The sequence below is a fragment of the Schistocerca nitens genome, chromosome 8 (assembly GCF_023898315.1).
Source record: "Schistocerca nitens isolate TAMUIC-IGC-003100 chromosome 8, iqSchNite1.1, whole genome shotgun sequence".
Taxonomy (NCBI): Eukaryota; Metazoa; Arthropoda; class Insecta; order Orthoptera; family Acrididae; genus Schistocerca; species Schistocerca nitens.
The window spans coordinates 610,623,863-610,640,677 of record NC_064621.1 but is presented as its reverse complement, the minus strand read 5'-3'; the positions used below and the strand labels follow the sequence as shown (position 1 = coordinate 610,640,677).

Sequence of the window (16,815 nt, the reverse complement as noted above, 5' to 3'; positions counted from 1 at the left end):
AAGATATACATTGCAGACAATTATTTCCTGTGTCGTCCTTATCCTGACAGCTACAGCTTCAAGAGGGGTTTGAAGGGGTGCAGATTAACTACATACTGAGATCAGGACACGCAAACTCCTCCTGGCACACTATTATAGTCACTATGGTTCCTGTAATATCCCTTACAGCCGAGGAGGGCAGGAGTCCGCATTGCTGGGAACCAGGTTTCGGTTGGTTGGTTTGGGGGGATTAAAGGGACCAGACTGCGACGGTCATCGGTCCCTTTTTCCAAAAAATTAAAACCACCCTAAGAGAAGGAAAACGAACAGCAGGAAAAACGTCAGACGACACAGGACAAGAAATACTCCTACAGAGATCAGACACCACAAATTAAAATCACACAGAGTGTGACGGTGGTTGGCCGACCATAGAGATAAAAAGGAAAAGCCAACCATCGAGAACACATTAAAAACTCAGCGTAAAATCGTAGGCCAATGGCCAGAATCAACACAAAAGAACAGAACAAACACTCAGAGTAAACGATAAAAACCCCCTGCCCGAATAAAACGTAAAACTAAGCCAGCCATAACAGGGTCATCACATAAAAGGGCAGGGAGCGTATCAGGCAGCGCAAATGTCTGCCTGACCACAGCTAAAAGGGGGCAGGCCATCAAAATGTGGGCCACTGTCAAAGCCGCCCCGCAGCGACATACAGGAGGGTCCTCCCGGCGCAGTAAATAACTGTGTGTCAGCTGGGAGTGGCCAATGTGGAGCCGACAAAGGACGACTGAGTCCCTGCGGTTGGCTCGCATGGATGACCGCCACACAGTCGTCGTCTCCTTAATGGCACGGAGTTTATTGGGCGTGATCCGATTGCGCCATTCAGCGTCCCAAAGCGCAAAAACTTTTCGGCGGAGGACTGCCCGCAAATCAGTCTCTGGGAGGCCAACATCCAGAGACGGTTGTCTCGTGGCCTCCTTCGCCAGGCGGTCAACATGTTCATTGCCCGGGATACCGACATGACCGGGGGTCCACACAAAGACCACAGAGCGGCCGCAGCGCGCAAGAGTATGCAGGGACTCATGGATAGCCATCACCAGACGAGAACGAGGAAACACTGGTCGAGAGCTCGCAAACCGCTCAGGGAATCGCTACAGATAACGAAGGACTCACCTGAGCAGGAGCGGATATACTCTACGGCTCGAAAGATGGCGACTAGCTCAGCAGTGTAAACGCTGCAGCCAGCCGCCAAGGACCGTTGTTCGGAATGATCCCCTAGAGTTAGCGCATACCCGACACGACCAGCAACCATCGAACCGTCGGTGTAAACAATTCCAGAGCCCTGATACGTGGCCAGGATGGAATAAAAGCGGCGGCGGAAGGCCTCTGGAGGGACCGAGTCCTTCGAGCCCTGTGCCAAGTCGAGCCGAAGGCAAGGGCGAGGAACACACCACGGGGGTGTACGCAGAGGCGCCTGGAAAGGAGGTGGAACAGGGAAAAACCCAAGCTCGCAGAGAAGCTCCTTGACGCGTACGGCGATCGGACAACCCGACCGGGGCCGACGGTCTGGCAGATGGACGGCTGACTGTGGGAACAGGACACGGTAATTTGGATGCCCGGGCAAGCTAAAAACATGGGCAGCATAAGCAGCCAGTAATTGTTGGCGTCGTAACTGCAGTGGAGGGACACCTGCCTCAACAAGGATGCTGTCCACAGGGCTGGTGCGGAAGGCACCAGTGGCAAGTCGGATCCCGCTGTGTAGTATTGGGTCCAGCACCCGCAACGCAGAGGGGGATGCTGAGCCATAAGCCAGGCTCCCATAATCCAGACGGGACTGGATTAACGCCTGGTAGAGCCCCAACAGGGTAAATCGGTCGGCGCCCCAGCGGGTGTGGCTCAAGCATCTCAGAGCGTTTAGATGCCGCCAACACGCCTGTTTAAGCTGCCGGATATGAGGCAGCCAAGTCAACCGGGCATCGAAAACCACCCCCAAAAACCTGTGTGATTCCACCACTGAAAGAAGTTCGCCGGCAAGATAAAGTCGTGGCTCCGGGTGGACAGTGCGTCGCCGGCAGAAATGCATTACGCAGGTCTTGGCTGCAGAAAACTGGAACCCATGAGCTACAGCCCAAGACTGTGCCTTGCGGATAGCACTCTGTAGCTGATGTTCAACAGCTGCAATGCCAGTAGAGCTTTAATAAAGGCAGAAGTCGTCAGCATACAGGGAAGCAGAGACAGAATTTCCCACGGCCGCAGCGAGCCCGTTAATGGCTATTAAAAACAGGCAGACACTTAAAACAGAACCCTGTGGCACACCGTTCTCCTGGACGTGGGTGGAACTATATGAGGCTGCGACTTGCACGCGGAAGGTACGATACGACAGAAAATTGTTATAAAGATCGGCAGAGGGCCCCGAAGACCCCATCCATGAAGCGTAGAAAGGATGTGATGACGCCACGTCGTATCGTACGCCTTCCACATGTCGAAAAAGACAGCGACCAGGTGCTGACGGCGGGCAAAGGCAGTACGGATGGCCGACTCCAGGCTCACCAGATTGTCGGCGGCGGAGCCAGAAGGCCCCGAGACTCCAGTACCCAAGTCAAGCGTCGGCTCACCATCCGTTCGAGAAGCTTGCAAAGAACGTTGGTGAGGCTAATGGGGCGGTAGCTGTCCACCTCCAAAGGGTTCTTGCCTGGTTTCAGAATGGGGATAACGATACTTGTCCGCCACTGCGACGGAAACTCACCCTCGACCCAAATACGGTTGTAAAGGTCGAGGAGCCGTCGCTGGCAGTCCACTGAGAGGTGTTTCAGCATCTGGCAGTGGATGCTATCTGGTCCAGGAGCGGTATCAGGACAAGAGGCAAGGGCACTGCGGAATTCCCACTCACTGAATGGAACATTGTACGATTCTGGATGGTGGGTGCGAAACGAAAGGCTCCGACGTTCCATCCGCTCTTTAATGGAGCGGAAAGCCTGAGGGTAATCCGCAGAAGCGGAACTCATAGCAAAATGCTCTGCTAATTGGTTTGCAATGACGACGGAGTCAGTACAAACTGCTCCATTCAGTGAGAGCGCAGGGACGCTGACAGGTGGCCAATAGCCGTAGACGCGTCGAATCTTGGCCCAGACCTGCGATGGAGTGACATGGAGGCCAATGGTGGACACGTACTGTTCCCAGCACTCCTGCTTGCTTTGGCGGATAAGGCGGCGGGCCCGCGCACACAGCCGTTTGAAGGTGATCAGGTGTTCAATGCAGGGATGTCGCTTGTGACGCTGTAGCGCCCGCCGGCGATCTGTAATCGCTGCAGCGATCTCAGGCGACCACCAAGGCACAGTCCGCCGCTGAGGGGACCCAGAGGAGCGGGGAATGGCAGATTCGGCGGCAGTAACGATGCCGGTGGTGACCGACCGATTGAACCACCGCATCAATGTCATCATTAGAGAGAGGCTCAAGAGCGGCAGTGGAGGAGAACAAGTCCCAGTCAGCCTTATTCATAGCCCATCTGCTAGGGCGCCCAGAAGAGTGACGCTGTGGTAGTAACAGAAAGATTGGAAAGTGGTCACTACCACACAGGTCGTCATGCACACTCCATTGGACAGACGGTAAGAGGCTAGGGCTACAGATTGAAAGGTCAATGGCGGAGTATGTGCCATGCGCCACACTGAAGTGTGTGAAGGCACCATCATTTAACAGCGAGAGATTGAGCTGCGACAATAAATGCTCAACGATGGCGCCTCGACCTGTAGCCACTGACCCACCCCACAGAGGGTTATGGGCGTTGAAGTCGCCCAATAGCAAGAAAGGTGGCGGCAATTGGGCTACCAGTGCAGCCAGGACATGCTGCGAGACATCACCATCCGGTGGAAGGTAAAGACTGCAGACGGTAACAGCCTGTGGCGTCCACACCCGAACAGCGACAGCCTCTAAAGGTGTTTGGAGAGGGACAGACTCGCTGTGCAGAGTGTGAAGGACATAGAGGCAGACGCCACCAGACACCCTTTCATATGCTGCCCGGTTCTTATAATAACCCCGATAGCCACGGAGGGCGGGGGTTCGCATTGCTGGAAACCAAGTTTCCTGAAGAGCAATGCAGAAGAAAGGGTGAAGGCTGATAAGTTGGCGGAGCTCAGCTAGATGGTGGAACAAACGGCTGCAGTTCCACTGGAGGATGGTATTGTCCATTGCGGAGAAAGGCGTGACGAGACTGGGAATGCAGATTACGCCGCTGGGTCACCTGCCGCATCCGATGGAGCACCCGTGCAAGTGCTATCCATTGCGTCTGAGGGATCGGCGAGATCGAGGTCCTCAGCGGACGCAAGGATCTCCACCTCATCCTCAGACGCAGAGCTTTTAGGTAGCGGTGGAGTAGGTGCCACCGCAGTTGTCTTGGACATACGGGTCTTCAAACTCGTTTTCTCTCGCTGTTCCTTTGGTTGCCGTTGTTGAGAGGGCTTATTGGAGTCAGTCTCTGGGACCGAAGAGGATCGCGAAGCCCGTCGACCAGCGACCTGTGGCTTCTTCAGCCACTGGTTGGTGTCTGCTGTGCCGCTGGTAGGAACCTGGGAAGGGAGTGACCCAAGGGATCCCTACCGCGCTAGAGAAGCCGAAGACGACTTACGCTTCTCCGGCTTAGAAGTGGGGACTCGTGTCCCCGGTGGTTTAGTGGGTGCTACTCCCGAGGTAGATGGTGTGGGAGCAACAGCAAGAGAAGGGACCCCATTGTCAAGGGGGCAGGTGAGGTCCTCTGATTCTGAGAGCTGACTGTATATCTTGCAGCTGAAGGAGCTGGAGCAGGAGTGACAGTGGAGGCATAAGATGACATCATGCGCACGGGATGCAGCCGTTCAAACTTCCGCTTAGCCTCAGTGTAAGTCAGTCGGTCCAGGGTCTTATATTCCATGATTTTACGTTCTTTCTGTAAGATACTGCAGTCCGGCGAGCAAGGGGAATGAGGCTCTCCACAGTTGACACAGACGGGAGGCGGAGCACATGGAGTATCGGGATGAGATGGGCGTCCACAATCTCGACATGTGAGGCTAGAAGTACAGCGAGAGGACACGTGACCGAACTTCCAGCACTTAAAGCACCGCATCGGGGGAGGGATATAGGGTTTGACGTCACACCGGTAGACCATCACCTTGACCTTCTCTGGTAAGATATCACCTTCGAAGGCCAAGATGAAGGCACTGGTAGCTACCTGATTGTCCCTCGGACCCCGATGAACACGCCGGACGAAATGTACACCTCGTCGCTCTAAGTTGGCGCGCAGCTCGTCATCGGACTGTAAAAGGAGATCACTGTGAAAAATAATTCCCTGGACCATATTTAAGCTTTTATGGGGGGTGATAGTAACAGAAACATCCCCCAACTTCGTACAAGCGAGCAAGGCTCGTGACTGGGCAGAGGATGCCGTTTTTATTAAGACTGACCCTGACCGCATCTTGGACAAGCCCTCCACCTCCCCGAACTTGTCCTCTAAATGTTCGACAAAGAACTGAGGCTTCACAGACACAAATGATTCCCCGTCAGCTCTGGTACAGACGAGATACCGGGACGAATACCTGTCGCTCTCATTCATAGCCTTTCGTTCCTCCCATGGTGTGGCGAGGGAGGGGAACGATTTGGGGTCATAAACGTTACCTTTAAAATGGGCCCTCGAACGCTTAGAGACTGCTGGTGGCTGGCCACCAGCAAGAGAAGATGTGCCACGCTTCATTGCGTGTCATCCACCCTGATGCCACCTACTCCGACCAAGGGCCCTCCCCACGGGCGCCACCCAGCCACAGCAAAGGCCACCTGGCAGGATGGCCATTGCCGGGAGTCCCGATGCCCCAGGGAGATGGGCATCTACTCCTTGGCATACGTGGGGAGTTAACGGCGCAGGCATCAGTAGAGCGATCCCTGTGTTGTCAGGGGGCTACAACCAACAGGGTACATGGCGGCCCCACCACAACGGACTGGCTACCGTGCTGGATGTTAGGTGACATGTGGTCCATGGTCGCCGTCAGTGCAGAAAGTGGCCCTGCACATCGCTTGGCAGAAAGTGCACGCAGGAGCGTATCCATGCCCATGAGATGTAGAGCGGGCAGGACTGCAACGCAACGACGAAAAAGCTGGCGAAAGTTCTCAACGCAAGATGGACACAATGCACGAAGTAAGGCGCCCTTCCCCAATCGGCTCGCTCTTCGGAAAAATTTTGAGATATGGAGGTCAAACCCGACAGGGGACAATCACATAAGGCCGAAACGTTTGAGACTCCTTTTAGTCGCCTCTTACGACAGGCAGGAATACCGCGGGCCTATTCTAACCCCCGAACCCGCAGGGGGGGGAACCAGGTTTCCTGGAGGGCAATGCTGATAGCAAGTGTAAAGCTTAACACTTGCCGTAGCTCAGCCAGGCATAAGAAAAAACCGCTTCAATTCCACTGGAGGATGACATTGTGAGACTGGGAAGGCATGGAACATTCGATGAGGTAGGTTACGCCTCAGAGTCACCTGCTGCCATCGATTTTTTGCCTGAGCAGTCTATATCAATTGTGTCCAAGGGTCTGGCGAGATCTAGGTCCTCAATGGATGCCAAAATCTCCACCCCATCCTCAATCACAGAGCTTGTAGGTAGCGGTGGTGTGGGTGCCACCACACTTTCCTTGGTCTTAGGGGTTTTCTTTTTGGAATTATCTCACTGCTCCTTACGTTTGTCCAGCTGGGAGGGCTTCACTGATTCAGTCTCAGGGACTGAGGAGGACCGTGAAGCCCAACGACCAGCTACCTGTGGTTGCTTCAGCCACTGACAGGTGTCAACTTTGCCACTGGTAGGAACCTGGGAAGGGAGTGATCCAAGGGATCCCTTCCTGGCAAGAGGAACCGAAGAAGACTTACACTTCTCTGGCTGAGAAGTGTGGACTGACATCCCGGATGGTTGGGGGGAGGGGGGGGGGTGTTGCTCCTGAAGTAGGTTGTGCAGGAGCAACAGGGAGGTGCCTCACCACCAAAGGGGCAGGTTGAGTCTGATGGTTTTGGGAGCCAACTGTATGCAGTGGAATGGAAGATGGTAGAATCGCTGTTGTTGCGGTGGCATAGGTTGACATCATATGCACAGGATGTAGCACCAGTGAAGGTCAGTCGGTGCAGGGTCTTGTATTCCATTTTTTTTTCTTTCTTTCTGGGGAGTCCTGCAGTCTGGCGAGCAAGGCAAATGGTGCTCTCTGCAGGTGACACAGATGGGAGGTGGGGGCACAGGGAGTATTGGGATGTGAAGGACGTCCACAATCCTGAAAGGTGATGCTGGAAATACAGCGGGAAGACATATGGCCAAACTTCCAGCACTGAAAGCACCGCATCGGGGGAGGGATATATGGCTTTACGTCACAGCGGTGGATGATCATCTTGACCTCCTCCGGGAATGCGTCACCCTCGAAGGCCAAAATAAAGGCACCGGTGGCAACCTGATTATCCCTCGGATCCTGGGGGACGTGCTGAACAAAATGGACACCTTCCTGCTCTAAATTGGCATGCAGCTCATCATCAGATTGCAACAGAAAGTCCCTGTGAAATATGATAAGCTGGGGGAAGTTTCTGTTTCCACCACACCCCGTAAGAGCTTAAATATGGTCCAGGGTGTCACAGATGAGTAGTGCCTGTGATGGCACAGGATGCTGTTTTGATCAAGACAGACCCTGACCGCATTTTGGACAATCCCTCCACCCTCCCAAACTTTCCCTCTGAATGCTCCACAAAAAACTGCGATTTCATTGGCAAGAAATATTCCCCATCAACCCTCGTACAAATTAGGTACAGGGGTGAATAAGCTTCGCTGCCATCTTTAGCCTAGCGTTCCTCCCATTGTGTGGCCAGGAGGGGAGGAGGGAGGGGATGATTTGGAGTTGTATTTCTTAGCATTAAAGTTAGTCCTTGACCACTTAGAGACTGCTAGTGTTTGACCACCAGCAAGAGATGACATACTACACTTGAAGGCGTTTCATCCGCCCTGATGCCACCCACTCCAACCAGGAGGTCTCCCCACGGCCGCCGCCCAGCCGGATGGCCACTGCCAGGAGTCCCGATGCCCCAGGGTGATGGGCATCTACTCCTTGGCATACGTGGGGAGTTACCAGTGCAGGTATCAGCAGAGCGATCAATGTGTGGTCAGGGCGATACATCCAACAGGGTGCACAGTGGCCCCACCACAAGGACTAGCTACCGTGCTGGATATCAGGTGCAAACTAGCTAAGAAATCCATTATTGTTCACAGTGCAGAAAGTGATACTGCACAGAGGATGGAGGAAAACGCAACCAGGAGGGTGACCGAACCCAACAGCTGGAGAATAATTGGAAGTGCAGATCCACATTGGTGAAGGATGCAAGAGGTCTCAACGCATGATGGACACTATGCACCATGTACGGCGCCCTCCGCCAATTGGCTCACTCTTCGGGAAAATCTTGAAATATGGAGGTCAAACGTTACAGTGGACCATCACATATAGGCCGAAACGTGAGAGACTCCTTTTAGTCGCCAGCCGCCTCTTATGACAGGCAGGAATACCTCAGGCCTATTCCAACCCCCCAGACCCGCAGGGAGGTCCAAATGAGAAATTCAGTTGCTGTTAACATATTAGAATGCTGCTTTTAACCAACTTTGGAGCAAGCCAATGATATTCAGATGAAATGCGAAAGAAAACTGATCCAGAATAACTGCAATTGTTATTGCAAGAATAAATTATAGCAGAAAGACCCATTTTGTAGATGTGTCAATGGACGTAACTACTACGCAGTTTCAAGAATTGGACATAATCATGATTGTGATCTTTTATTTATGTATTAGTAGCTGTTGTTACACATGACCTGCAATGTGGAAGATACTGCTGTACATGTTTCACTGCTACTCGAGAACAGCACAACAGAACATTGGATGGGGCATAGTGAAACAAACTTGGCTGCAAGGAAGCAAAAATTACGTTGTGTTGCCAACCATGGGAATGTACACTGTGTACTTTGACTTTTTATGAATATATACAACGTTCAAACTGCAGTTTGTCTGAATCAATTCGACTTTAAAATTGGACAAATATATGCTATAAGTCTAGATTGGGGCCAGTGTTTTGTGCAGCAATGTTGTCGATGCTCACGATGAGATATGACGGGAAGAATTAGGGCTGTATCAGCTACTGGTTCTACACAGCCGGCGAGAGCGCGATTGGCAGATGACATGTTTGAAAGCGAGAGACATTGTAGCATTCTCACATCAGTACAGAAGTGAAATACACGAGAGAGAGAGAGAGAGAGAGAGAGAGAGAGAGAGAGAGAGAGAGAGAACAGCTTTATTCTCTGGTCCCACCAAAATCACAACCTCAGCAACATATTCAGAAGAAACAGCCAAATATTTGAGACAATGAAGATATGAGTTTTGGAGCTGTTCTGTTAAGGTGATAACAGTGATGAAAAGTAGTGATATCAGAGACAATAGCGTTAAGAATTAATGTCAACAGTTTCTCAGATGGTAGAGCACTTGCCCATGAAAGGCAAAGGTCCCGAGTTCGAGTCTCGGTCCGGCACACAATTTTAATCTTCCAGGAAGTTTCACATCAGCGCACACACTGCTGCCGAGTGAAAATTTCATTCTGGAAACATCCCCCAGGCCTTGGTTAAGCCATGTCTCCACAATATACTATCTTTCAGGAGTGCTAGTTCTGCAAGGTTCACAGGAGAACTTCTGTGAAGTTTGGAAGTTAAGAGACGAGATAGTGGCGGAAGTAAAATTGTGAGGACAGGATGAGAGTCGTGCTTGGGTAGCTCAGATGGTAGAGCACTTGCCCGCAAAAGGCAAAGGTTCTGAGTACGAGTCTTGGTCCAGCACACAGTTTTAATCTGCCAGGAAGTTTCAGTTTCTTTTTCTTTATTTTATTTCTCCTTGTATTATTACAATGGAGCTAATCAGTAATCAGAATAGACATATGTCAACCATTTAGACAGAAAAAGTTTGTAATTTTGATTTGTCAGATTATGTTAAGAAATAAATTTTTCTCCAGGAACCACTTAAAAAAAAGGAGGGTGGGTCATCCTATAATCGGGCAAATATGGTATTTTACTTTTCATTATAATTAACACAAAGTGTTGTCTTACTTCAAATGGCATAAATGTTTCTGATGGCCTGTCTTTTATTTCTTCCACAGGTTTGGAATCTGATTTCCTTGATAGAAAATAACTAGTGAAAGCAGCTGACTCTTTTCTTTTTGCATCTTCTTCTGCCTGTTTCTTTTCATCTTTCTTTTTCTTCTCTAACAAACGCTGCTCCTCTTTCTTGCGTTTCTCTTCTTCCTTGAGTTTTTTTTCTTCCAGTTTTGCCCTATAGAAATAAAGCGTCAAATCAAAATTTCTAAATCACAGATAAATCACACACACACACACACACACACACACACACACACACACACACACACACACACACAAAACATGAAAATTGCAAAACAATCAACGTATGCATGGATATATGGGCAATTAATGATACTTCCAGCATATTATGGAGAGACATCCAAAAGTTAGTCTGTTTGGCTGGTTATTTACTTGTTCCACAGATTATATTCATGATTAACATTATGGGGTGGAACATGTCAATGGAACAAATATACAACACATATAGGTATCTAGAAAAGTGAAAAGAACAAGAAATTGTAAAATGGCTAATTACTTCTATTCATTAAGTTCTCTTCGGTATAGAAAGAGTTGTTAAGGAGAAACATCTTTAACACTCAAGCAGGTGTGCCTCTGTATAAAGTGCGCCAACCAAAAATAAAATGATTTGTGCAGTTCCATTGTTGTTTTACAACTGCAAACCCACAGCTATTCCTTCATTATTGCTTTGTGTAAAACAGTGAGAAATTGTGTTGGCATACGTTCACGTGAGCAGCAGTAATATAAAAATACAAAGCGAGCCAGGTGAGCAAAAATTTACGATCCGTGCAGAAAGGCGACCCCAATTACGAACTAGCAATGTAATTCCACATTGAGGCAGTTGTCTATGAGATAATTAGTGATTGAATAAAGGTCTGGCTGGGAACTGATGCAACTGCACTGCTTAATGCTTTGAGTATGTCATTACTGTCTCTGTAACATATGTCCGTGGCAACAGAGTGTTAATAGTGAAAATTTATTTCATTATTGTTTAATAAAACAGTGGTTTAACTCATAAATTAAGTAAGTTTATTTTCACATTGTTTAAATAAATTAAGATTGAACTGTGATTTTGATCATACGTGTTTAGCCTGATAACATAAAGACATCTATTCTATACATGTGTACGAAATGCGCTGTGCACCCGCTCGTGTTATGAAAAAGGGCACACGCCTACTCGAGGGTTAATTTACTTTTGAAAACACTTCTGCTGTCTGTCAGACATCTCATTTTCATAGGAAGATTATCAAACAGTTCTATAGCTGCATATTTTACCCCTTTCTGTGTCAAAATTAGATTCATTAAAGTGTAGGCAGGAGCTCCAAACATAATTCTAATTATTTTGTTTTGTGCAAAGAATACTTTTTGTGTTAGTGAGGAGTTGCCCCTCGAATATTACCCTATATGACATCAGTGAAAGAAAATATGCAAACTAAATTAACTTACTGAATTCTACAGGAGGATCAGAGACAGTCTGAAAAGCTCGTAACAGTGCTGTTAGGTAGGTTGTGCTAAAAAATAAAAAATTATATGTTGCACCATTTCAGAGTTAATTAGCATTAAAGTTAGCCAAGCATGCCATTGACACACAAATTCAAGTGGCCCACCAGACATGTCGTCACCAGACATATTCTTTGGTTTCCTAACACCAAACAAAAGAGCAACATGACTGGATATGGGACAGCAGTGAGGATCAAACCCAAGCCAAAGTCTCAGCAGTCTTGTGCACAATCACTATGCTATGAGAACAACTGGCTAGGCTAATTGTATACATTGGGTGACTTGAATTTGCACACACACAACCACCGACTGGCTAACTTCAAAACTCATTAACTCTGGAAGAGTGCAATGTATTGAATTTTTTCTTACATTATTTCTCAGCACAATCTACCCTGCAACACCTTTAAAGATTTCCAGACTGTTTCTGTCCACTCTGTATATCCACAAAGTTGGCAATTATTTCTACATCAGAAGTAGCTGAACTTCAGCGATTTAACAAGTCTACTATACAATTTTTTCCACTCAAGTTTTCATCAATACACACACCTAATAACTTGGAACTTACTACTCTGTCCCTTAATTTTGTGTCAGGTTCTGGTCAACTGATGACGATAAAAAGAACATCTTTCAGAACAGGTTTTTTATCAGATAGTGACAGTGAACAAGCTAAAGAATAAGGCATTTAAACTACAGATTTATACTTCACACAAATTCTGTGTAGACACTGAAAAGGAATTAACAATATCCATAATAATTACAATTGCCCTCATCCTCAAAACAGCTGTGCCGGAGATCTGAGAGACCTGCCACTCCTTTCTAATCTTTTAAAACCTATCCTTCTTTCCTCTCTGTGAACGGAGTAATAGTTCCTACACCCAGACTTAGTATTTTCACTTTTAAACACGCATCTGCAGTAATGGAATTTCACCTTCTGAAACAAAAGTAAAAGCAGACATTCTTTCTCTGCAATTTTGTAGCTTTCGCTGGTGACTTTTTCTTTTGATAGAATTACTGGGAGGGGGGGGGGGGGGGGGGGAAACCCTCTCGACAATAATTTTCAATTACTTTACCAATGATTTAATCTGTCTTACAGATAAAAAAGCAACATTTTAAGGAAATGGAAAGTGCTTTTCCTTGAAATTCTGTCCTACAGATGAATTTTTTATTTAAAAATTTACATGGCAAAGGTATTAAAAACAGACATAATGCTACATTAAAATAATCTCTATTTGGCAGTGTAAACACTCAAAAGGGCAAAGGATGCATGTATTTACATATTTTATTCCAACAAAAAGAGTTGGTATTTACCATGAGCATGCGTGTTTTGACAAAATTTATTAGCACATAAAACTGAATGTTTCTATCAATTTCATACAAAACAAAATAATCTGATGGTAAAGCATTTTTATTGCATACTTTCCTTTTTATATAAATTACTAACCTGAAAAGTATTTTTTACTGACTGACCGGGTTTCACAGTGCACCAAATTTAAGCAAGCCAATTAATTTCTGACTGATGGCAGGTGTAATGTCTTTTGGCAGTTTTGTGTTATGTATACCATTTTTGAGGCATCTGTCACTGCATACAGTTTTAAAATTTTTAAAAATTATTTAATCCTTGGTAACTGTAGGCAAATCTGTAGCAGTAAATTTCAAAGTTACCTACCGCCAAATAGATTGAAATTGACTGCTGGAGTGAAGTTGACCACAAAGTTCAAGAAATATTTTATGTTAAATAACTACACATTGGTGATGAAAATTCTTTAATTGTAGTTATTATATTTACTGTTCAGAAGTCCTTAATTTATGACAGTGGTATGGTGTGCAGTATTCTGAACTCCTATCTGAATAATAATCATTTTCAGAAGGATTGATTCTTTGAAATGTTTTTAATGAGTTAAAACTTCCATTTGTGTTACTGGCATAAAAGAACTCACATACTTAGGTCTCATATATTTTAAGCATTAACCATTCATGACAACCAGAGTAACAATGAAAGGTAATCTACTTCACTTACCTATTCACAGACATATAAATAAAACATTGCAAATTCTTGGTGGAATCAGGGTCGAGTTCACAGTCTCTCTTGAGCAGTTCTTTTATTTACAAACGTTCATGAATGGGGAAAGTATGTGATCTAATGAACATAGCAAAAATGTGACAGAGTGGATGTGGCAAAACTGACTCATAACAGTCTAGTGGTGGCGTGAGGAAGCAGTTGTTTGAAGTGGCTGTATGATACCTTATGAATTTGATGTGTTGGCACAGTTTCATTAGTGCGTCACACAGCTGAGATAGTAAGAGTAATCAATGTGAAAATGCAGTGTGTGTACAAACATAAATTTGGTGAATCGAAGAAATATAGCTTGGATGTTTTAGAACCATGTTTCTCAGAAATTTTAAATGGATAAATAAGGATTGACAAAATTAGTTGAGAGTATAAAGTTCCCAAAGGATACCTAACAAACAGTATTCATGGTCATGATGGTAAAACACACGGTAGTCAAGGCAGTTTTTAGTGCTACAGACCAAGAGAGTGCATTTCTTCGGAATTTCATAAAGCAAATTTGTGATCACAGACTTCTGTACTGAAACTTTCTATGTTACTCTGAAATTAGTATTAAACTTTAATTATTATTCACTTCATGTGGGGTACACCAATGCAGTTTTTTAAAAATTAATTTCACAATCTGTTAGAGAAAAATGTAATAAATACCAAAAAGTTTAAAATGTTTATTTGACACCATGAACAGTCGTCAAGCCACAGTCACTAAAACAATGATTTTTTTAAAAGGTTAAATAACTACTGTTTTGACTCACTCAAATACAATCACAAACCTGGAAAACTGCATTAATAATTGCAACCACACTTTTTCAAATATTGCAAAAAATACACTAAAAACAGTAAAATGAAGCAAAGGCAGCAGAAACGGGTCACAAGACGTCATGACAATTTTTGATTGATCAATCACTTCACACTTTACTGCAGTGTAGATGAAAATTGCATCGGCACAAATTTTAAGAGTATATAATATCTTTCATCCTGATAAAGTTTTAATCTACACTGCATTAAAGGTATGAAATGACTGATCAACAAAAAACTGTCATGACATCTTGTGACCCATTTCTGCTGTCTTTGCTTCCGTTTACTGACTTTAGTGTACTTTTTGCAACGTTTGATAGAATTGTGGTTGCAATTATTAATGGAATTTTCCAGGTCTGTGATTACATTTGAAAATGACGCCTCAGGGTGCTGAAACTAGCTATGTAATATTTTTAAAAATTCACTGTTTTAGTGATGGTGGATTGATGAGTGTTTTTGGTGTCAAATAACCATGTTAAATTTAATTCAGCCACACTCATTGATGCCAGTTATGTCAAAATAAAAAACTAAAATGTTTATTACTGCAGTTCAATACCCACCCCCTGAAAGAAACACCTATATATTAATGTTATTGGTTTTAGAAACATGTAAGTGTAAAGTACAAAATTGATCAAAGTCACCCAATCTGATGGTATTTTGTATAAAATACACAACATGGGAACACTATAATTTATTTGTAATTGTCAGTTCAAAACTAGGGTGTTGCTAATAATTAAGCAAGCTCTTGAATGACAGTTTTAGAAGGCAACTTGTCTGCAGTTCGTTTCAATTAATTTCCTGAATTATTGTTTTTACAAATTTTTTAAATTTCTGTTACTAAATGTACAATTTGCTTGTGCTGTAATGCAATGAAATACTATAGAAATGTATATTTTGTTGTTCCATTACAAAATAATAAAACAAATAAGGTCCCATCACTTAAAATATACAAATATTTTCAATGCAAATGTTTCACGTGTAAGAAATACAAGGGAAAACCACATAATACGCAAATAAGCAGCAACTCGATAATTTAAACTGTAAATAATATTTCTAGAACTGGTCCTATTCTGTCACAGCTTCAAAAACTAGTTTGATGACACTCTGAAAGAGGTTAATTAGTCACTTCTTTTAATCAACATCTCAGGATCATCTCCAAAAGTGAGAAATTCAAAATTTTTGTATGTTAAGTAATGTCTGATTTGTATTAGGTTAGGTCTTTTGTAAAAGTATTTCTTGAATTATGAATAAACCTAGTGTGGTTAAAGTGATGATGTTCCATATAATATTAGCTTAATACATCATATAGTAAGCTCACGGAAAAGGCATTGTTAATGGAGTTGGTGGTGTACTAGAGCAAATGGTATGGCATGCAGTTTTGGATGGAAAACATCCATCTACGAATTTTGTGGTGTTATATGATGTGCCAAAATAAAGAGAGGAAATCAATTACAGTGACATTGTGTCCAAAGGATCACACTGAACAGCTTAGACATTTATTTCCTGCAACTATTCATGATACCAGTACAGTGTCTACAAACTGTGCACTATGAAGTGACCATCACCTAGAAGGGCAAAAGCATCAAACAGAATATTATACAAGCATTTGCTAGCATATCAAATGGTAATTCAGAAAAGATATCTTTTATGGACATGTGAAGAACTTTAATTGTAGCTGAATATACCTCTCACTAAGTTAAAGAATCCCTGCCAAATTTGTTCCTGTACACAGGACTGTAAGCATTTGATGACTTAAAACTGGAATTTTATCTTTTCTGTTTAAAAGAAATCAAAAAAAGAATTCATGAAAGATGTCATATTGTAGATATATCCATGAGAATTGACAAGACACATGACTCAACTGGTAAGGTACTTAGAACTGACATTACTGTTGCATTGACAGAGGAAGAAAGAATCTTTTGACACTCATGTTTGACCACTGGGAGAAAAAAAATTTACTGATTCCTGCACTGTTCAACTGTTGAACAAATCCACAGCATTACATTGACATAATGCTATCACATCTGAAATGAAACTTCCCTAGTCAAAGAAAAGCACAGTTAGAAAATAAGTGAACTGTTTCTTGTGTCAAGTGGAACATTTTTCCAAATTATAAAGCCTTTTCTGGGACAACTGTTATTGACTAGTGACAATCTAAGTATGGTGTTCATCATCTACTACAATAAAATATTGCAGAGGCACAGGTGATTTTCCAGTTGTTCTTTAAACTTCTGTTTACTTGCGTATTTCCAAAGACGAAAATCCAAGACAGCCTGAATACTGACTCACTTTACATCATCATC

At 44.7% G+C, this 16,815-nt stretch overlaps 1 protein-coding gene across 1 annotated transcript in view; it reads right to left on the bottom strand.

The window, feature by feature from the left end:
* LOC126198998 (chromatin assembly factor 1 subunit A-like) overlaps nucleotides 1-16,815 on the bottom strand; it is a 97,564-nt gene that overhangs the window by 62,296 nt on the left and 18,453 nt on the right. Inside the window, exon 6 of the mRNA XM_049935674.1 lies at nucleotides 10,102-10,324. Coding sequence (XP_049791631.1) covers nucleotides 10,102-10,324 — 223 coding nt within the window. The remainder of the gene's footprint in view (nucleotides 1-10,101; nucleotides 10,325-16,815) is intronic.